This window comes from Pristiophorus japonicus, chromosome 1 (assembly GCF_044704955.1).
Source record: "Pristiophorus japonicus isolate sPriJap1 chromosome 1, sPriJap1.hap1, whole genome shotgun sequence".
Lineage (NCBI taxonomy): Eukaryota > Metazoa > Chordata > Chondrichthyes > Pristiophoridae > Pristiophorus > Pristiophorus japonicus.
In genome coordinates this window covers 85,351,632-85,373,743 of record NC_091977.1, presented here as the reverse complement: position 1 = coordinate 85,373,743, position 22,112 = coordinate 85,351,632, and the positions used below count along the sequence as shown (strand labels likewise).

Genomic DNA, 22,112 nt, shown 5'->3' with positions numbered 1-22,112 from the left:
TCCATTATGACTTTGATCATTTTGATCCTTTCTTTTCAAGTTCATTGTGGTATTTACCAATGTGTATTTCTGAGTCATTTGCATTTTTGGAAAAACGATGGTTATTCTTGTCGCAGGTCTAGCAATATTGCTAGATATTAATGTTTCTTTTTAATTTGAGAAGATTGTTTAATGAGATTAGTGACTGCAAAGCGCATCTTAATTGTTCAAAAATAACCTGTGTACTGAAAAGCTGCAGCTGCAAAAGCTCATGGTGGAGTGTTATTGGTTTAACACAGGCTGTTATAGTCAGGTTTTGTCTGAACAGGTAGAAGGAATGTTTCTTAAATGCAGCTGCTTTGAAACTCTTTACAACTTGTTTCTACTGAATTGCTGTGATCAAATTCCTCATGTATGTTCTTATCCTTTCCTTGACAGGTTTGAAATTGAAGTAGAGCCACTGTTTGCCAGTTTAGCCTTGTATGACTTAAGAGAGAAAAAAAAGGTAATTCTTAAGATATACATGCATTGCTATAAATAAAGAGCATTTAAGTTATCTGAGAAAATTACTGTGCACCTGCAATCTGTTGCAAAAACTGATTTTTTTAAATTAAAAGTTTTATTTGTTCTGTCTTTCCTTCAACCTCCCTCCACAGCCAACACACGATTGAGAAATTAGCATTATATATTTTTTATTCATTCCATGACAAAAGCTTTTAATACACAAAACTTTTTAAGAAAGGAAATGAAACAGGTTTTCTTTGTTGTAAAAGCTTCTGTGTATTAATAAACAATGGCTGTATTTAGTATTTTCATCTAAAAAAAAAATCAAGAAAGGAAGTTTTTGTAAAAGTTTATACTCGGATGCAATGGAAATTCCTGTAAACCCAGGAATGTCCTGTTTTATACCACCTCATACTCTGGGTCTCTAACAAATAAGGATTATTAACAGGTGCTTCTTTGATTTTAAAATAGCCCAGTCAAAACCGGTTGCTCTGTCCTAAACATGCAGGGTTTCTCCAAAGATCCTCCTCCTTAACATTAACGGCGTCCCGAAGTATACACCCCTCAGATAGCAGCTAGAAAATATCCAACAGTTAAGGACTGCCACAGAACTCTCGTGTCCTCAACTATGGCTGTGAAAAACCCACTTCTCTCAATTAACTTCCTATTCCTCAACCCCTTCTAGTGGGGAGCTACTTCTCCCGTTTTCTCCTACTCCGGACTATCTAAACTAAATTAGGAGGCCTAGGTCTACACATATATTTACATGTATCTGATTGGCTCTACAGAACTATCCTATTACCTGTATTGATAATGTGCCCTGCCTGCCAGCAGTTAGCATCTAGGTTGCAATGCCTGTTATACTTTGAAAATCTATATTTGATTATAAATCCCCTGCAGGGTGAACCTGTTGCAACCAGTGATGTGGCTACACAGTAGGTACATTTTCAGAGCAGATTAAGGCAACATTTTCCAGTAATCAATATCTGAGATGATACTACATTGCAAATCAAAGGAACTGAAACATTGAAAAATGTTGTTGATTTGGATGAGAGTGGAAAATACGAGCGTTGTCCTTGGCAAGGTTTCAAAATTAAAACTTCCGTGATGGCTCAGTGAGGAATTGAACCAGCAAGGTCCCAGGGTTCAGGTAGTTGTTGGTGCATTGTAATTGACTTCAGTATCCCTGGGTTAGGGAAAGGAAACATCAGCCAGGGGTCCTGCTCCTGATCACTATGCATTGACCACTGCCTGTGTGTAAACAACGAACTTGAATTTTCTGATCCTCAGGACATCCCAAAACACTCAAGAACTCTATCCCAAGATCAGCAACTAATGTGTTTACAGCAAGGTCCCACAAACAGCAAATGAGATGAATGATCAGTTTTTTTTTTCTCGTGCCAATTCATAGTGTCATAGGGCCCGGACTTGGTGGCCTTACTGCTTCCTGCCGCCGGCTGCCGCCGAGTTTTTTGGGCGTTTTCCTCTCGGTGCCAATTTCGTGGAGGCCTCCCACCTGCGGGAGGGGAGTACCGCTCGGAACCACCCGCTGACGGCCGCTGGGGCGCAAGGCGCATAAGTGTCTTCCTGCCCGCCGAATTGGCAGACTGGTACGGGCGGGAGTCGGCGGCAGCAGGGGGAAGGATCGCTGCGCGAAGGCAGGTCTAACCCCACGCTAAGTAAGAAGACCTGCAAAAAAAGCTTAGTGAATTTCTTTTATTAATTGTTTTTCCCAGCGATCTATGTGTATGGGGTTCCCTGAAGGTCTTCCAGTGGGGTCTTTTTTGGTGAAAATTGTTATTACTATGCGCTCCCTCCTCCCTGGGCCCGACTCAATCCTCGGTGGCACTTTGGCGAGGACCGCATTTGCCGTTGAGATTGGGAGCTGCCACCCACATTCACAGCATAAGTTGGTTTTTGCCGCTGGGTGGTCTTACAAGGACTTTTTCACGAAACTCCCGCCCAAAGTATCGTCGGTTATCTCGGCGGTCCTTTGGGCAGCACTTGGGTGGAACTAGGCTTCCACCAAGTTCAGGCCCATAGAACCATAGAATCATACAGCATAGAAGGAGGCCATTCATTCCATCGTGTCTGTGCCGGCTCTTTGGTAGAACTATCCAATTAATCCCAGTCCCCTGCTCTTTTTCCCCATAGCCTTGCAGATTTTTCCCTTCAAGTGTTTATCCAATTCACTTTTGAATGTTACTATTGTATCTGCTTCCATCATCGTTTCAGGCAGTGCATTCCAGATTACAACTTGCTGTGTGAAAAGAAATGTTTCCTCATGTCACCTCTGGTTCTTTTGCCAATCACCTTAAATCACTCTAGTTGAGGGAGTAATGTTGATCAGGACAACAACCTGTTCTTCTTCGAATCATTTTATATCCACGAGCAAGCAGATTTGGCCTCAATTTAAAATCTTATCCAAAAGATTGTACCTGCAACAATGCAGCACTCCCTCAGCACTGAATTGATGTGCCAGTCTAGATTACATGTCTTTAAATGCTCTGATAAAGACTCCACAATGCAATATGTTGTACTTGAACTGTAGTGACCTTAGTCCTTTATTGACAACTCCAGAGTGAGGATCACACCTGGTGGCCTGCCTTTTATACTAGGCCTGGCACACCTGTACAGGTAACCTACAAGTCTCCCACTGAGGTGCCCCTGGTTGCATACCTTATAATAGTACAAGCAGTAACCATGTAGGATACATGACAACATACTCAAGTCCCAGTGTATGGTTGAACCTTCTGGTTCAGATTGTGAGTTCTACCAGCTGAGACAAGCTGACTCAAATACTATAAATGGTGGAAGAATTGCACACAACTGTAGTGTTTACTTGTCATTGAATATCCTGCAAATACTCATTGCCCAGACTCTCACATGAGGAGTAGCACTTGGCCAAGATAATAGAGGACTGCTGATATCTGTGGAGCCATAACTCAGTGTGACTCAGTGCCTTTGGAAGAAGGAACAAAATTGGGGCAGAGGATAATAAGCCAATATCAAGCCTGAAAATATGGAGATATCTCTTCTAGGAACATAGGAACAGGAGCAAGTCAGTCGAGCCTGTTCCACTATTCAGCTAGATCATGGCTGCTCTGTACCTTAACTCCATCTACCCGCCTTGGTTCCAAAGCCCATAATATAACAAGTGTTAGACGAACATTGTTCTAGCATTATCTGGAAAAAAAATTTGTTTTTTTCACTAAAAGCTGAATGTAATTTTTCTTCCAGATTTCAGAAAATTTTTACTGTGACTTGAACACTGACCAAATAAAGGCCTTTCTTCGACCACACACAAATCAGATGGCACCATCCAGTCTGAGCAGGTCGGCTATCTTCTCTATTACCTACCCGTCTCCAGACATCTACCTGGTCATTAAGGTAAAGTGTTTCAGTTAATCTGAGTATCCTACGCTAAGTGGTTGCTTGACTACACTGGAAATTAAGGCCAGGATTTCCCAGTGGAATTATGCATAACTCCAGCAGAATGTGTCAGGAATTTCTTTGTGAGCAGGTCTCTGCCACTTCCTGGATTTTCCACCGAAAGTGACGGGGACATACAATCCGTCCACCCAAATCTGGGTGTGTGTATTGTAATAGCATGTAAATTGTGTATGTCCTGTTAGCAGGACTGAGCGTCAGGAATGTTTAGCATTACTGACATCTAAGATTGCTATAGTGGGGAGAGATTTAAAAATTAAAGGCCCGCCTTAGCTTATGGAATTGGTTGCAAGGATAATCAATTGCTTAGGCCTGTCAAGACAGTATTGTATAAATTGGGCATTAAAAGACTCCCCCACCCTGACAAAATTGTGTTATATTTTGAATGCAACTAACAAGAGTTTTATTTTAAATGCATTCTATATTGGCTTTTCTGAAATTACTATTAAAAAAAGAGATTTTACAGTTGGAAGCAAACTGCTTCTGTCACAATGACCACAAGTATTCCAGTGCCTCAATTGATGCTGAAGCTTGGAATTAGCCAGACTTTAAGTTTAAAAATAATAAAAATGTGTGCAGGGCTGATTGGCCAGGAGAGGGCTGAGCAAAGCATGACAACACCAGGTTGAAGGTAAGGATGTGAACGTTAGGTTTAAAACAAAATCAATCTATTGAGATTAAAAACAGAAAATGTTGGAAACACTCAACTGGTCAAGTGGCATCTGTGGGGAAAGAAACAGATTTAACGTTTCAGGTCGATGTTCTTTTGAGCAATCTATTGAGAATAGTCATTACTTAAATTGAACAGTAGGATAAAGATGTAGTCCCAAGATAGACCGTGCTGTGTGTTACTTCAGAGGATGCCTGTGGATTCATCCAAATAAGTAAACTCTTGTACTGCAGTGATTCACTTATTGCATGTCTTTTGCTGTTTTTAGATTGAAAAAGTCCTTCAGCAGGGAGACATTGCAGAATGTGCTGACCCATATCTTGTAATGAAAGAGTCTGATTCAACAAAGGTATCCAATATTTTCTTAATTTTCTGCTGTAATGTTTTCTTGAGCGTGTACAACTTTCATTAAGATTTCCCCCTTGGCAGACAATAGCAGGTTTACTGCTAACAGTACCTGTGGATAAACCCACCATCATCCAAATACTTTAATGGAGATTTTACTCTTCATTGCATCTGGGAAATGCTTGGCAGGCAGGGCAAGCAGATAGAGAAATGTAAGGATGCAGGGAAAGCGGGAAAGAGTGTTTCCTGCCCTGCTGTCTCACTTTGGTAGAAAGTGAGGCAGCATGGGTGGGGGTCTTGGGAGCACCTTACAAATCAAAGGAGAAAGTAGGTGAGTAGATCATTTATTTTCCCTCTTCCCCTCCCCTCCAAGCACAATCTTCAAGCCTTTGGGCCTTCTGGCTGGATGGTGCTCTCTATGATGCTAGCAGCCAGAAACACATAGCATATGAGACGGCACCTGGGCCAAGCAGATGGTCTCACCAGGAAAATTGAGGAGACTCAACTCACCCAGATGTATCATACTTCTGCTAGGCTACGCCTATTTTGTGCCCAATGGGGGTCCAGAGTGAAAAATTGTCTTTTTTTGTTTGTTCTCGCTGCTACAGGTCAAACCAGTGAGGCTTTACCCTTCCCAGAGACCATGTCATTGGGTCCCTGCTGATATACAGTGGATGGGCAGGACCCTGTTGTCATTTCTTAAGAGTCATAACTTTTCAGACCGCTGATGATTTTGTCTGCAACACCCATAGTCTGGTGTTAAAGAGAGCAAGAATGGTCCAGTATGCCATTTCTGGTTCTGACATCTTAATACTGGCAACAACTGTGCCCATCTTCTCTGTGAGGAAAAGCCAGCAACTATGAAGAAAAGGGGAGAAGGGAGCTTTGGAATCAGCGGAGTAGGCTGGATAGATTCTATTATATTGCCCCCTCTTAACTTTCTGTTTTAGTGAAAAATGCAGCAATTTTCCAGCCTTTCTTTGCTATTCTAACCTCTCAATCATGGTATTTGATTGAATCTTTGCTGAATCCTTTTCTTAGTTCTGTCATTTCTATAATGAGGTGCCCAGAAATGCACGCAATATGCCAACTGTGGCCTATCCATTGTCTTGTACAAATACAACATGGCTTCTTTGATTCTATATTCAATGTCACTATATTTAAAACCCTGAACGCTGCTTTGGGCGCAAGCAGGAAATTGCACCCAAAATGTGCTTGAAATTGTTAGGTTACAGTTCAAGTTTCCATTAAAGACATTGCGGCTGAAATTCAGGGTCTCAAAGAGACCAGTTAATGCCCATTTGCGGCGGCCATTCCTAAGAATCGAATGGCCACCGCTTTGGGCTCAACAGGCCAACCTGACCTAGATTCAGGTCGGGGATTTTTCGGCCTGGACCCCATACCACCCAAGTGGTATCACCACCAATAAAAAAACAATAAAAATACTTACGTATCCATTTTCACTTCACTCCGTGGATACCTGCCGCGCGGTGCCCCGACAGGTTTCTTTGTCAGTGCACCTCTGCAGAATGACTGCAGGCCGGCAGTGCGGCCACCCTTAAAGGGGTGGGCCCACTACCTCGGCCGCAGTGCACAAATTTTTGCCGGCCGACTTGCTGATTGGCCGGCAAAATACTGACCCTGGGTTTGGCCGGCCCGCCAACGGGCAGCCTGGCACCCCTCTACAGAGGTGATAAGGGCCTCATTCGCCTCATTACTGAATTTTTTCGCTCTCTGCCTGCTCCCATCTCCTTCTTCCATCGTGCCTGCTATCTGAAAATGGCTGAGTGTACTGTGCATGCACAGGCACTCCCTGACAGCTAACCAGAAGCGTGGGAAGAAGAAAAAAATGGCAACAAAAAAAAAATCGGGGAAAAAAATTTGCACATGCGCAGAAGATCCATTTTTTTTCCGATCGCAAATTTCAGCTCCAGCGCACAAATTCAGTTGTGCAATGCCGGATTTAGCACTATTGCTATCGCTGGTCACCGTTTGGCGAATTTTGCTCGGTCCGGCGATAACGGTACCCCGGCAGTTAAAAAATAAATTCCGTCACGGTTATCGCCAAAAAACGGGCGAAATCGCTAAAACCTTCATTTCTAGCCCATTTCCTTTACTACCATGTAGCTTAACCACATTTGCCTCAAAAGAGTTTGGATGCTCGGTCACTTGGAGCTTTCAAGACTGGGATCGATAGTTTTTTGTTATATAAGTGTATATGGAACAAAGGCGGATAAATGGTTTTGAGATACAGATCATCCATGAGCTAAGAAAGAAAGAAAGACTTACATTTATATAACACCTTTCACAACCTCAGGATGAACCTATGGCGCATTACAACCAATGAAGTACTTTTGAAGTGTAGTCACTGCTGTAATGTAGGAAATTGAATGGCGGAATAGGCTTGAGGAGCTGAATGGCCTACTCTTGTTCCTATTAAATCATTAATGTGCCCCTTTTATGTTTCAGGCATGTGAATTAAGTTGTATTTTTTTTTCAGAATAAAGATAAAATTGAGAAACTTAAAACTCAAGCAGAGTCCTTTTGTCAGCGTCTGGGAAAATACCGTATGCCATTTGCCTGGGCTAACATAAACATCATGAGTGTGGTCTCCACAGCAACAGATAGGGATTCAATAGAGGTTGAAAACATCAATGGTAATATTCTAAAAATATATTCTAACTGCAGCTGAATTTGGCTATTTTTGTTTTTTCTAAGAGTGTTTCAAACTATAATAAATTATCTTTATTTTCTGTTGTACCCTAATAAGGTAAAGGAAACAGTGGAGACAAAAAGGTTTTCACACATCAAAGACGACTTTCTGAGAGGTCAGCTCTTCTGGAGGATCAGCATAATATGTCCAATTTCAAAACAGCCGTGATTACCATCAATACCTTTTTTAAACAGGTACTTTTCAGTTTTGACTAGTTGTATGGTATTTCCACACTTTAGTATAGTAGATAGCACACAGTGTTACACTTGGAGCAGGGGTGCTGAAGATTGTTGTCTTTGTGGACCACACAGGTACATATCACATGTAAAAGTGAATTCCATTATACCATTAACTTGTATACATATCAAGTTCTACTCTGATTTAGAATGTATCCACCAATGAGGTAGCAGTGCTTAAAAGCAGCCTCCAGACCCACAAAATTTAAATAAGACAAGCCAGCAAATAAAAAAATATATAAGCACAAATTAAACTGAGCTGCCTGGGCTGTGAGGGATGGATTTCCAGGAACCACAGACTGGCCACAGAATGTTTATCTTTGCCTTCATATCTTGCTAGACCTTTCATAACATGCCTGGGAAATTAATGGTAAACTCTGTCAATAAGTTGCTTTTAGTTACTGGACTTATTCTATGGCTCCAAAAGATTTCCCTACAATCTTTGAAAGTGGTAGAATGTCAACAAAGACAATGGGATGGATTTTCCGCTGATTTGTACTTTTGTTTTTGCCCCGGAGGGGCAGCATTGACGGTAATGAGCTCTCCTGGGTGGGCGGTCAGTTTCCAGCACCCCGCGGGGGATTTAGTGTCCGGTTTTGCAGCGGCGCAGAGCAGTATCGCCCAGAAGAGTTGAGCCGGTTTGCAATACCCCTGGTTGCGACGACAGCTCATTTTTTGAGTCCCACCGACCTGTACGCCCCGCAACACGCCCTGCCTGGACCGCCAGTGAAAACTGGCAGTCCAACCGATATCGGCTGCAGTGAGGGAAGTAATGCCGACCTCAGGTCAGTGTGATTGTTTTTTCTTTTAATTTTTTTTTTGTGATTTATGTTGTGGTGGCATGGGCTATCCATTGGGAATGCTTTTGGTTGTTATTTTACAGGTTTAACTTTCTGCCTAGGCCTCTCTCAGAGCGTTACCGGGCTGGCTGTTTCACTCGGGATTTTCGCATGCTCAGCCAGCCTAGCGCCCTAAGAAGGTGTGCAACGCCTCTCTTAGTGCTCCACCCCACACTTGGGGCCAAGCTGCCCAATTTTGATGACTGAGGTGCAAAGTGTTCCCAAGCGCAAACTTTACTGCTCTGCCGCCATTAGCACCCCGAAATAAGCAAAGCCGAAAATCCAGCCCCTTGATTTAAGTTAAAAATATTAAGCAAATTTACTTTGCATACTTCACAAGCACATAAATAACAAACTTGTATTATAGTTCCATATTTACAATAGATATATTTTCACCTAATTGCTCTAATGCACAAAATATTAAAAAGATTGCAACTCTGAGAACTAAGTTAGCCTTTTGTAAATAACCTAGGAACTCTTTTCCTTAGCCTGGAAAAAAGTTATCAGACCTTCCTCGATTCCAACCAGTCAAATTTTAAAAGGAACTGTCAGTCATTTACAAATAGAACCAATCACATTGTGTTTGAATTATTCCTCTGCAGTACACCCAGCAACTGATATAATAAACAGTATTATATTGTCACAGGGCTAATAAGATTTTGTTTAATTCTTACGCAAGTAGTTTTCATGGGCCCTTTATGCTGTTTCTCTGTAGTTTTCTGCTGACATTATGGTGGGAGACTGGGGAACCCCAGCAGATATTCTACCCTCTTATGTATTATAATTGGATTCAAAGAGACATCCACCAAATCAAAGCTGGACAAAAATGTTTCATTTGGTCATGCATTCCCTTTTCTTGCCTTTCCTGAAAGCATTGACTTTTGCAAGGTTACAGTTCTACATTCACTAGTTAACCTTTGGCAATTCATCTAATTGGCCATTCACAAATTCTCCTCTGACTAGCCTGTCATAGAGGTTTCATGGACTCGTGTCCACCACAACATTTTGCAATGTGACATTACAAGCAAGGCTAAGCAACAAAATGTAGAAGCAGGGTCTAAATCTGACAAGAGGAATAGTCATCACAAAATAGGCATACCAGTAGAAATGGAGCAGCCTGAAACATTCCTTTTGTAGGGGAACTACTTTCAAAGATAAAGTTATTCCCCTCATATAACCTATTTGAAAAAAGTCATCAGTTCGTTCTCTGAATCTTAGAGAGTAAACAAGTAAGGAATGATGAAACAATTATGGGAAATAGTGGGTTAGTCAATGGGTTAAAACAAAGACATGTTACTATTTTCATTACTTGTAACTTTTTTATGCCACCATACAAATATCCTCATATAGGCCCAAAGGTATTGAGTTTTCTTTGTGTTATTTGCAGGAAGGTGACAGGCTAAGTGACGAAGATTTGCTCAAGTTTTTAGCTGAAATGAAAAGATCTTCTGCTTCACTAAGAAGATTGCGGCCAATATCAGGTAGCAGTTCTATTTATTTAAACTCTATATTGCATCAGGCCTGGTTTGAAGTGTACATTTAAATGAATAAATTAGGGAGGAATTGTTATGTATGTAATAACTCGATAGACTGAATACTGTAAACTAACACAGGTACAAACCTGGCTCTGCTTTATTAGGGCCCAAAGTGATTACATTACATGATGGCTTGCCTTTTATACCTGTGCGTACAGCCCAATGACCTCCGACAGTGGTGCCACATGGTGGCTAGTAACCCAAGCACACAAACATGACAATATCCCCCTTTACGATATCAGCAACAGTCTTTTTACAAATTGAGATGGTCTGGGGGTTTCTGCTCCCGAGTTGATCGTCTCAGTTCAACTCCAGCCTTGGGCGAGCGTTCTGAGTCTGTTATGACTGGGGGCTGGGTAGCCGATCTGATGGGAGTGGCAATGACCATGTCAGGGATTGAAAGTCCAGATTCATTGATGACAGCGGAGTCCTCTGGTGACTGAGGGTAGGTTTGTTGGTCACTGATTATGTCTTCCTCAGACTGTTCCAGTTCATCCGTGTGCCACAGCTTTATCTGATCAACATGTTTTCTGCATGTTTGCCCATTCTTGAGCTTGACGATAAACACTCTGTTACACTCGTTGGTCGTAACAGTACCGGTGATCCACTTGGGACCTTGACCATAATTTAGTACATACAAAGGATCATTAACAGAAATGTCGCATGACACAACAGCTCAATCATGACACCACTGCTGACGTGGACGTTTGTATTCAACATGATCGCTCAAGTCAGGGTGGACAAGAGAGAGCTTGGAATTGAGACCTCTCTTCATCAATAGTTCAGCAGGAGGGACTCTGGTAAGCGTGTGGGGTCTTGTCCTGTAACTAAGCAAGATGCCTGGCTTCGAGCGGGTGCGTCGAGGAGGCGGCCTATAAAATTCCGGGGAGTCGGAGGCAGCGGGACTTCGAGTGGGTGCATCGAGGAGGCGGCCTATAACAGTCCGGGGAGTCGGAGGCAGCAGGACTTCGAGTGGGTGCATCGAGGAGGCGGCCTATAACAGTCCGGGGAGTCGGAGGCAGCAGGACTTCGATCGGGTGCATCGAGGAGGCGGCCTATAACAGTCCGGGGAGTCGGAGGCAGCGGGACTTCGAGCGGGTGCATCGAGGAGGCGGCCTATAACAGTCCGGGGAGTCGGAGGCAGCGGGACTTCGAGCGGGTGCATCGAGGAGGCGGCCTATAACAGTCCGGGGAGTCGGAGGCAGCAGGACTTCGAGCGGGTGCATCGAGGAGGCAGCCTATAACAGTCCGGGGAGTCGGAGGCAGCAGGACTTCGAGCGGGTGCGTCGAGGAGGCCTACCAATGCAGCTGCAGCAGGAAAGCAAAAAGAAGTAGAAAGAAATTGAAAGGTGCCATCACAGCCAAGGGGGTAAGTGATTGGCTGGTGATTGGTAACTAGTTTTTCTTTTTCTTTTCTATATCAGTAAGTAATATTTAGCATTGTTGTTGCCAAATTAATTAATCTAGGGGTTAAGTTATGGCAGGACAGTTCGGACATGCATTGCGGCACTGGAGCTGCGGGTGGATTCACTCTGGAGCATGCACAATGCTGAGAATGACGTGAAAAGCACGTTTAGCGAGTTGGTCACACCGCAGGTAAAGGGTACACAGCCAGATAGTAAATGGGTGACCAACAGGAAGAGCAGTGGAAGGAAGGTAGTGCAGGGGTCCCCTGCGGTCATCCTCCTGCAAAACAGATACACCGCTTTGGGTACTGTTGAGGGGATGACTCATCAGGGGAGAGCAGCAGCAGCCAAGTTCATGGCACCGTGGGTGGCTCTGCTGCACAGGAGGGCAGGAAAAAGAGTGGGAGAGCTATAGTGAGAGGGGATTTGATTGTAAGGGGAATAGATAGGCGTTTCTGCGGCCGCAACCGAGACTCCAGGATGGTATGTTGCCTCCCTGGTGCAAGGGTCAAGGATGTCTCGGAGTGGGTGCAGGGCATTCTGAAAAGGGAGGGTGAACAGCCAGTTGTCGTGGTGCACATAGGTACCAACAATATAGGTAAAAAAATGGGATGAGGTCCTACGAGACGAATTTAGGGAGCTAGGAGCTAAATTGAAAAAGTAGGACCTCAAAAGTAGTAATCTCAGGATTGCTACCAGTGCCACGTGCTAGTCAGAGTAGGAATCGCAGAATAGCTCAGATGAATACGTGGCTTGAGGAGTGGTGCAAAAGGGAGGGATTCAAATTCTTGGGACTTTGGAACTGGTTCTGGTGGAGGTGGGATCAGTACAAACCGGACAGTCTGCACCTGAGCAGGACCGGAACCAATATCCTGGGGCGATTGTTTGCTAATGCTGTTGGGGAGGAGTTAAACTAACATGGCAGGGGGATGGGAATCTATGCAGGGAGACAGAGGGAAATAAAATGGAGACAGAAGCTAAAGATAGAAAGGAGAATAGTAAAAGTGGAGGGCAGAGAAACCTAAGGCAAAAAACAAAAAGGGCCACATTACAGCAAAGTTCTGAAGGGGCAAAGTGTGTTAAAAAGACAAGCCTGAAGGCTCTGCGCCTCAATGCGAGGAGTATTCAGAATAAGGTGGACGAATTAACTGCCCAGGCAGCAATTAACGGATATGATGTAATAGGCATCACGGAGACATGGCTTCAGGGTGACCAAGGCTGGGAACTCAACATCCAGGGGTATTCAAGATTTAGGAAGGATAGGCAGAAAGGAAAAGGAGGCGGGGTGGCGTTGCTGGTTAAAGAGGAAATTAATGCAATAGTAAGGAAGGACATTAGCCTGGATGATGTGGATCGGTATGGGTGGAGCTGCAGAATACCAAAGAGGAGAAAACACTAGTGGGAGTTGTGTACAGACCACCAAATAGTAGTAGTGAGGTTGGGGACAGCATCAAACAAGAAATAAGGGATGTGTGCAATAAAGGTACAGCAGTTATCATGGGCTGACCAAACTGTTAGTAATGCGGTGGAGGAGGATTTCCTGGAGTGTATTAGGGATGGTTTTCTCGACCAATATGGCGAGGAGCCAACTAGAGAGCTGGCCATCTTAGACTGTGTGATGTGTAATGAGCAGGGACTAATTAGCAATCTTGTTGTGCGAGGCCCCTTGGGGAAGAGTGACCATAATATGGTAAAATTCTTTATTAAGATGGAGAGTGACACAGTTAATTCGGAAACTAGGGTCCTGAACTTAAGGAAAGGGAACTTCGACGGTATGAGGCGTGAATTGGCTAGAATAGACTGGCAAAGGATAAGCAATGGCAAACATTTAAAGATCACATGGAAGAACTTCAGCAATTGTACATCCTTGTCTGGAATAAAAATAAAACGGGGAAGGTGGCTCAACTGTGGCTAACAAGGGAAATTAAGGATAGTGTTAAAACCAAGGAAGAGGCATATAAATTGGCTAGAAAAAGTAACAAACCTGAAGACTGGGAGAAATTTAGAATTCAACAGAGGAGGACTAAGGGTTTAATTAAGAGGGGGAAAATAGAGTACGAGAGGAAAATTGCAGGGAACATAAAAACTGACTGCAAAAGCTTCTATAAATATGTGAAGAGAAAAAGATTCGTGAAGACAAATGTAGATCCCTTGCAATCGCATTGAGGTGAATTTATAATGGGGAACAAAGAAATGGCAGACCAATTGAACAAATACTTCGGTTCTGTCTTCACGAAGGAAGGCACGAATAACCTTCCGAATGTACTAGGTGACAGTGGGTCTCGTTAGAAGGAGGAACTGAAAGATATCCTTATTAGGAGGGAAATTGTGCTGAGGAAATTGATGGGATTGAAGGCTGATAAATCCCTGGGGCCTGATAGTCTGCATCCCAGAGTACTTAAGGAAGTGGCCCTAGAAATAGCCGATGCATTGGTGATCATTTTCCAACAGTCTATCATCTCTGGATCAGTTACTATGGACTGGAGGGTACCTAATGTAACACCACTTTTTAAAAAAAGAGGGAGAGAGAAAACAGGTAATTATAGACCGGTTAGCCTGACATCAGTAGTGGGGAAAATGTTGGAATCAATCATGATGGATGCAATAGCAGCGCATTTGCAAAGCAGTGACATGATCGGACTAAGTCAGCATGGATTTATGAAAGGGAAATCATGCTTGATGAATCTTCTGGAATTTTTTGAGGATGTAACTAGCAGAGTGGACAAGGGAGAACCAGTGGATGTGGTGTATTTGGACTTTCAAAAGGCTTTTGACAAGGAACCACACAAGAGATTGGTGTGCAGAGTCAAAGTGCATGGTATTGGGGGTAATGTACTAATGTGGATAGAGAACTAGTTGGCAGACAGGAAACAGAGAGTCGGGATAAACGGGTCCTTTTCAGAATGGCAGGCAGTGACTAGTGGAGTGCCGCAGGACTCAGTGCTGGGATCCCAGCTCTTTACAATATACATCAATGATTTAGATGAAGAAATTGAGTGTAATATCTCCAAGTTTGCAGATGACACTAAACTAGGTGGTGGTGTGAGCTGTGAGGGGGACTCTAGGAGGCTGCAGGGTGACTTGGACAGGTTATGTGAGTGGGCAAATGCATGGCAGATGCAGTATAATGTGAATAAATGTGAGGTTATCCATTTTGGGGGCAAAAACACGAAGGCAGAATATTATCTGAATGGCAGCAGATTAGGAAAAGGGGAGGTGCAACGAGACTTGGGTGTCATGGTTCATCAGTCATTGAAGGTTGGCATGCAGGTACAACAGACAGTGAAGAAGGCAAATGGTATGTTGGCCTTCATAGCTAGGGGATTTGAGTGTAGGAGCAGGGAGGTGTTACTGCAGTTGTACAGGGCCTAAGTGAGATCTCACTTGGAATATTGTGTTCAGTTTTGGTCTCCTAATCTGAGGAAGGACGTTCTTGCTATTGAGGGAGTGCAGCGAAGGTTCACCAGACTGATTCCAGGAATGGCTGGACTGTCATATGAGGACAGACTGGATCAACTGGGCCTTTATTTACTGGAGTTTAGAAGAATGAGAGGGGATCTCATAGAAACGTATAAGATTCTGACGGGACTGGGCAAGTTCGATGCGGGAAGAATGTTCCCGATGTTGGGGAAGTCCAGAACCAGGGGACATAGTCTTAGGATAAGGGGTAGGCCATTTAGGACTGCGATGAGGAGAAACTTCTTCACTCAGAGAGTTGTTAACCTGTGGAATTCCCTGCCATGATCTTATTGAATGGCCGTGCAGGCTCGAAGGGCCGAATGGCCTACTCCTGCAACTATTTTCTATGTTTCTATGTTTCTATGACAAGCGAGTCTGCAGCGAACCTTGAGTTACACGTTTCATACTCTGCTTGATGGTTTGGACAGCACACTCTGTTTGACCATTAGATGCGGGTTTGAATGGTGCTGACCCCCGAAAAAAGAATGACTGCAAAAGCTTCGATAGATATGTGAAGAGAAAAAGATTAGTGAAGACAAACATAGGTCCCTTGCAGTCGGATTTGGGTTAATTTATAATGGGGAACAAAGAAATGGCAGACCAATTGAACAAGTACTTTGGCTCTGTCTTCATAAAGGAAGACACAAATAACCTTCCAGATGTACTAGGGGACCGAAGGTCTAGTGAGAAGGAGGAACTGAAGGATATCCTTATTAGGCAGAAAATTGTGTTTGGGAAATTGACGGGATTGAAGGCCGATAAATCCCCAGGGCCTGATAGTCTACATCCCAGAGTACTTAAGGAAGTGGCCCTAGAAATAGTGGATTCATTGATGATCATTTTCCTACAGTCTATCGTTTCTGGATCAGTTCCTATGGACTGGAGGGTTGCTAATGTAACACCACGTTTTAAAAAAGGAGGGAGAGAGAAAACAGGTAATTATAGATCGGTTAGCCTGACATCAGTAGTGGGGAAAATGTTGGAATCAATCATTAAGGATGAAATGGCAGCGCATTTGGAGAGCAGTGATACGATCGGTCCAAGTCAGCATGGATTTATGAAGGGGAAATCATGCTTGACAAATCTTCAGGAATTTTTTGAGGATGTAACTAGTAGAGTGGACAGGGGAGAACCAGTGGATGTAGTGTATTTGGACTTTCAAAAGGCTTTTGACAAGATCCCACACAAGAGATTAGTGTGCAAAATCAAAGCACATGGTATTGGGGGTAAAGTACTGACGTGGATAGAGAACTGGTTGGCAGACAGGAAGCAGAGAGTCGGAATTAATGGGTCCTTTTCAGAATGGCAGGCGGTGACTAGCAGAGTGCCGCAGGGCTCAGTGCTGGGACCCCAGCTCTTTACAATATACATTAACGATTTAGATGATGGAACTGAGTGTAATATCTCCAAGTTTGCAGATGACACTAAACTGGGTGGCGATGTGAGCTGTGAGGAGTACGTTAAGAGGCTGCAGGGTGATTTGGACAGGTTAGGCGAGTGGGCAAATACATGGCAGATGCAGTATCATGTGGATGAATATGAGGTTATCCACTTTGGGGGCAAAAACACAAAGGCAGAATATTATCTGAATGGTGGCAGATTAGGAAAAGGGGAGGTGCAGCGAGACCTGGGTATCATGGTTCATCAGTCATTGAAGGTTGGCATGCAGGTACAGCAGGCGGTGAAGAAGGCAAATGATATGACGGCCTTCATAGCAAGGGGATTTGAGTACAGAAGGAGGGAAGTCTTACTGCAGTTGTACAGGGCCTTGGTGAGGCCCCACCTGGAATATTGTGTTCAGTTTTGGTCTCCTAATCTGAGGAAGGACGTTCTTGCTATTGAGGGAGTGCAGCGAAGGTTCACCAGACTGATTCCCGGGATGGCAGGACTGACCTATGAGGAGAGACTGGATCGACTGGGCCTTTATTTACTGGAGTTTAGAAGGATGAGAGGGGATCTCATAGAAACGTATAAAATTCTGACGGGAGTGGACAGGTTAGATGCAGGAAGAATGTTCCCGATGTTGGGGAAGTCCAGAACCAGGGGACGCAGTCTTAGGATAAGGGGCAAGCCATTTAGGACTGAGATGAGGAGGAACTTCTTCACTCAGAGAGTTGTTAACCTGTGGAATTCCCTACTGCAGAAAGTTATTGATGCCAGTTCATTGGATATATTCAAGAGGGAGTTAGATATGGCCCTTACGGCTAAAGGGATCAAGGTGTGTGGAGAGAAAGCAGCAAAGGGGTACTGAAGGAATGATTAGCCATGATCTTATTGAATGGTGGTGCAGGCTCGAAGTGCTGGATGGCCTACTCCTGCACCTATTTTCTATGTTTCTATGTTTCTATGTTTGATACCATTGAGTTTCATGAACTCTTGAAACTCCAGACTAATGAAGCAAGGTCCATTGTCACTTACAAAGATGTCGGGCAGACCATGAGTAGCAAGCATGATACAAAGGCTCTCAATGGTAGCTGTGGATGTACTGGATGACATGATTATACACTCTATCCACTTGGAATATGCATCCACCACAACTAAAAACATCTTTCCCAGGAAGCGACCTGCAAAGTCGATCCAGATCCTGGACCATGGTTTAGATGGCCACGACCAGAGAACATAAGAACATAAGAACATAAGAACATAAGAACATAAGAACATAAGAACATAAGAACATAAGAACATAAGAACATAAGAACATAAGAATTAGGAACAGGAGTAGGCCATCTAGCCCCTCGCGCATGCTCCCTCACTCAACAAGATCATGGCTGATCTGGCCGTGGACTCAGCTCCACTTACCCGCCCGCTCCCCATAACCCTTAATTCCCTTTATTGGTTAAAAATCTATCGATCTATGATTTGAATACATTCAATGAGCTAGCCTCAACTGCTTCCCTGGGCAGAGAATTCCACAGATTCACAACCCTCTGGGAGAAGAAATTCCTTCTCAACTCGCTTTTAAATTGGCTCCCCCGTATTTTGAGACTGTGCCTCCTAGTTCTAGTCTCCCTGACCAGTGGAAGCAACCTCTCTGCCTCTATCTTGTCTATCCCTTTCATTATTTTAAATGTTTCCATAAGATCACTCCTCGTCCTTCTGAACTCAGCGGCAATTCCGCTGGTGCTTTACTTAGCTGCATGTAAGTGTTGCACTGATGCACACATGATTCCAGATCAGAGTTAATTCCAGGCCACCATACATGAGACCTGGCAATGGCTTTCATCATGACAATACTGGGATGAGTGCTATGTCGATCATGTACAAATTTCTCTCTGCCTTTCTTCGGCAAAACAACACGATTACCCCACAGAAAACAATCTGACTGAATGGATATCTCACTTTGTGACGGTTGTAAGGTTTGGTCTCATCACCCATTTGCTTGGGTATGGCAGACCAATCACCACTAGGGACACAATGTTTCACAACTGCTAATATCGGGTCCTGGCTGGTCCAGGTCTTAACTTGTTGAGCTGTGACAGGGGATCCTTCACTTTCAAAAGCATCCATAACTGACAGTAGGTCTGCAGGTTGTGGCATCTCCACTTCCGGTGTGGGCAACGGCAGACAGCTCAATGCATCGGCACAATTCTCGGTGCCAGGTCTATGGCGAATGACATAATTAAAGGAAGATAATGTCAGCGCCCACCTCTGGATGCGGGATGATGCATTGGTATTGATGCCTTTGTTTTCCGAAAACAATGAAATGAGTGGCTTGTGATCTGTCTCCAGTTCAAACCGAAGACCAAACAAATACTGATGCATCTTTTTAACCCCATACACACAGGCTAATGCTTCTTTTTCTGTCGGCTCTTTGACAAACTTTTAGAAACATACGCAACAGGTTGTAATTTGCCCGACTCATTAGCTTGTTGGAGCACGCAACCAACTCCATATGACGAAGCATCACAGGCCAATACTAGACGCTTACACAGATCATAATGTACCAGCAGCTTGTTAGAGCAAAGCAGATTAGTAGCTTTCTCAAAAGCTCTATCCTGAGACACACCCCAAACCCAGTTGTCGCCTTTTCTGAGCAGCATGTGCAGTGGCTCTAATGAAATGCTCAATCTAGGTCGGAAATGACCGAAGTAGTTGAGTAGACCAAGGAACAAACGCAGCTCCATCACATTCTGAGGCTTGGGCGCATTTTTGATGGCCTTGGTTTTTGAGTCTATCGGCCTGATGCCGTCTGCAGCAATTTTTCTCCCCAGGAATTCGACCTCCGGTGCCATGAAGACGCACTTCGAACTTTTGTCCTCTTCCTGGTTGTTCAGATATTCGGCGGTGTCACGACTTGTGACCAGGATATCATCTTGGAACACGACGGACCTTCAGTGGACTCTCCATGTTCCTCTAAAATATGACTGCAGCCGAGTGAATTCCGAAAGGACACCTGTTGTAGATAAACAGTCCTTTACGAGTGTTGATGCACGTAAGTTTCTTCAATGTCTTGACCAGCTCCTGTGTCATATAGATTGATGTCAGATCCAGCTTAGTGAATGACTTCCCCCCGGCCAGCATTGCAAGCAGGTCATCAGCCTTCGGTAATGGGTATTGATCCTGTTTCGAAACTCGGTTGATCGTAACCTTGTAGTCTCCACAAATCTTGACAGTGCCATCACTCTTCAACACAGGAACAATGGGGCTGGCCAGTTCGTTAAATTCGACCGGTGACATGACCCCTTCACGCTGGTGTCTGTCCAGTTCGATTTTGACCTTCTCCCTCATCATGTCCGGAACCGCCTGAGCTTTATGATGGACAGGTCCTACATCCGAGTCCACGTGAATCTGCACCTTGGCTCCCGTGAAATTGCCGATGCCTGGTTCAAACAGCGAGGGGAACTTGCTCAGCACTTGAGCACATGGAGTATCATCCTCCTCCGACAACGCTTTGATATCGTTCCAATTCCATTTGATTTTTTTTCCAGCCAGTTCCTGCCGAACAGCGTTGGACCATTGCCTGGAACAATCCATAATGGTAAATCATGAATTGCACCATCATACGACACCTTGATTACTGCACTGCCAATCACCGTTATGAGTTCTTTAGTGTACAAACACAACTTGGCATTGACTGGACTCAGCTTAGACCTCATAGCCTTAGTATCGCACAGCTTGTTGAATGTCCTCTGGCTCATTATTGATTGACTCGCACCCGTGTCCAATTCCATCGGTACCGGCACACCGTTAAGTTTCACATTAATCATTATCGGTTGGCTCTTTGTTAGGAATGAATACATTCCATACACTTCCTCCTCTGGTATCTCGGATTGCATATCCGGATCCACGCTATACTGGTCATCATCCTCCACGTAATGTGTCGTAGCACGCGTGCTCAGTTGCGGAAATATGCGCTGGAAATGCTCCAGTCTCGAACAGCTTTTACAAATGTACTGTTTAAACCGACACTGATGAGTCTGATGATTGCCCCCACAACGCCAACACGGTGAAATCGGATTCATTCCCGTTGGCGAACTTTGGGCAGCCACAGATTTCGCATATGCAGTCGAGTAGACCCTGCGCTATGCAGCTCTGCCAAATGACGATACAATCTTGTTTACAGTACTTGCCGAGTTCCGATTTATCGATGATATCTGCTTTAAGTTTTTGTCCGTCGTCATGCATGCCTGGGCAATCATGATGGCCTTGCTCAAATCCAGCGTCTCCGCCGCCAGTAGCTTACGCAGGATCACCTCGTGATTGATGCCGATTACAAAGAAGTCCCGCAGCATGTCTCCCAATGCGTTTTCGAACTTACACGGTCCAGCTAGACATCTTCGGTTGGCAACGAATTCCGACACATCCTGGCCCTCAGAACGAACATGTGTGTAGAATCGATATCGTGAGATGATGATGCCCTCTTCTGGTTTGAGATGGTCACTTACCAGAGCACACAATTCCTCATAGTCCTTGTCCTTTGGATTTGCAGCAAGGGAAGGTTCTTTATGAGTCCATAGATTTTCGGACCGCAAACCATGAGGAAGACCGCCCTGTGCCTAACTACGTCAGTGGGTTCCTCCATTTTGTTGGCCACGAAGTACTGGTCCAGGCAAGCTACAAAATCTGCCCAGTCCTCTCCCTCCACAAATCTCTCCAGAATTCCAACTGTGCTCATTTTTGCATGTGAAGGTTCTTAAGTTACCTCGTCGCCAAATGTTATGTATGTAATGACTTGATAGACTGAATACTGTAAACTAATACAGGTACAAACCTGGCTCTGCTTTATTAGGGCCCAAAGTGATTACAATACATGATGGCTTGCCTTTTATACCTGGGCTGCACACACATGCGTACAGCCCAATGACCTCTGACAGTGGCGCCACCTGGTGGCTAGTAACCCCAAGCATCCATACATGACAGGAATCAAGCTGACAATTTGAATGCACTCCATTGGACTTATTTGGATTGATTTCCTGTCTTTTCAAATTCGATCCAATCCAGTCGTATTAGGCCGGCCTGTACATGTTTCTATAAAAGCAACAAGGCGACAGCCATGCACAAATGAACAAATACTCCCACTGCACATGATCAGCTCGACTGTTGCCTGCTGCTATGCTGGTGATTTGGCAAGCAGCTACCCTGTGGTTTGGAACCACACAATAAAGGTGAATGCTTTTATGAATCTAATTTGTGTCTTCGCTACTAATGAAGTTCCCCACTGGCAGTACAGACTCGTAGATTGACCCCTTCAGTTTTATCCCCGATTATGTAGCTGGAGTGATATCCATCTGCTCAATCTCTGGACATTTAGTGACTTGTGAAGTAGTGGGAGGTGTCTGTATGATTAGCCATCAATAATCTATTGTGAAGAGAGACACACAGCCTTATAGTGGGTAGTTTTCTATTCAATCCTTCAGAGTTTGGTGGGTAGAGGATGCAACCAGTAGTGGGATGTAATACTGATGTGCAATCTTGTGGTGATGATGATGTATCCACCCAATCCCCGACCAACCTCATTAGCGTAGCCAGTTCTGTT

At 44.2% G+C, this 22,112-nt stretch overlaps 1 protein-coding gene across 7 annotated transcripts in view; it reads left to right on the top strand.

Moving 5' to 3' along the window:
- dock8 (dedicator of cytokinesis 8) overlaps positions 1-22,112 on the top strand; it is a 464,486-nt gene that overhangs the window by 220,087 nt on the left and 222,287 nt on the right. For all 7 annotated transcript variants that reach the window (XM_070881523.1, XM_070881482.1, XM_070881473.1 and 4 more), the window contains 6 exons: positions 418-484; positions 3,724-3,873; positions 4,872-4,952; positions 7,449-7,605; positions 7,719-7,855; positions 10,124-10,217. In XM_070881523.1, coding sequence (XP_070737624.1) covers positions 418-484; positions 3,724-3,873; positions 4,872-4,952; positions 7,449-7,605; positions 7,719-7,855; positions 10,124-10,217 — 686 coding nt within the window. The remainder of the gene's footprint in view (positions 1-417; positions 485-3,723; positions 3,874-4,871; positions 4,953-7,448; positions 7,606-7,718; positions 7,856-10,123; positions 10,218-22,112) is intronic.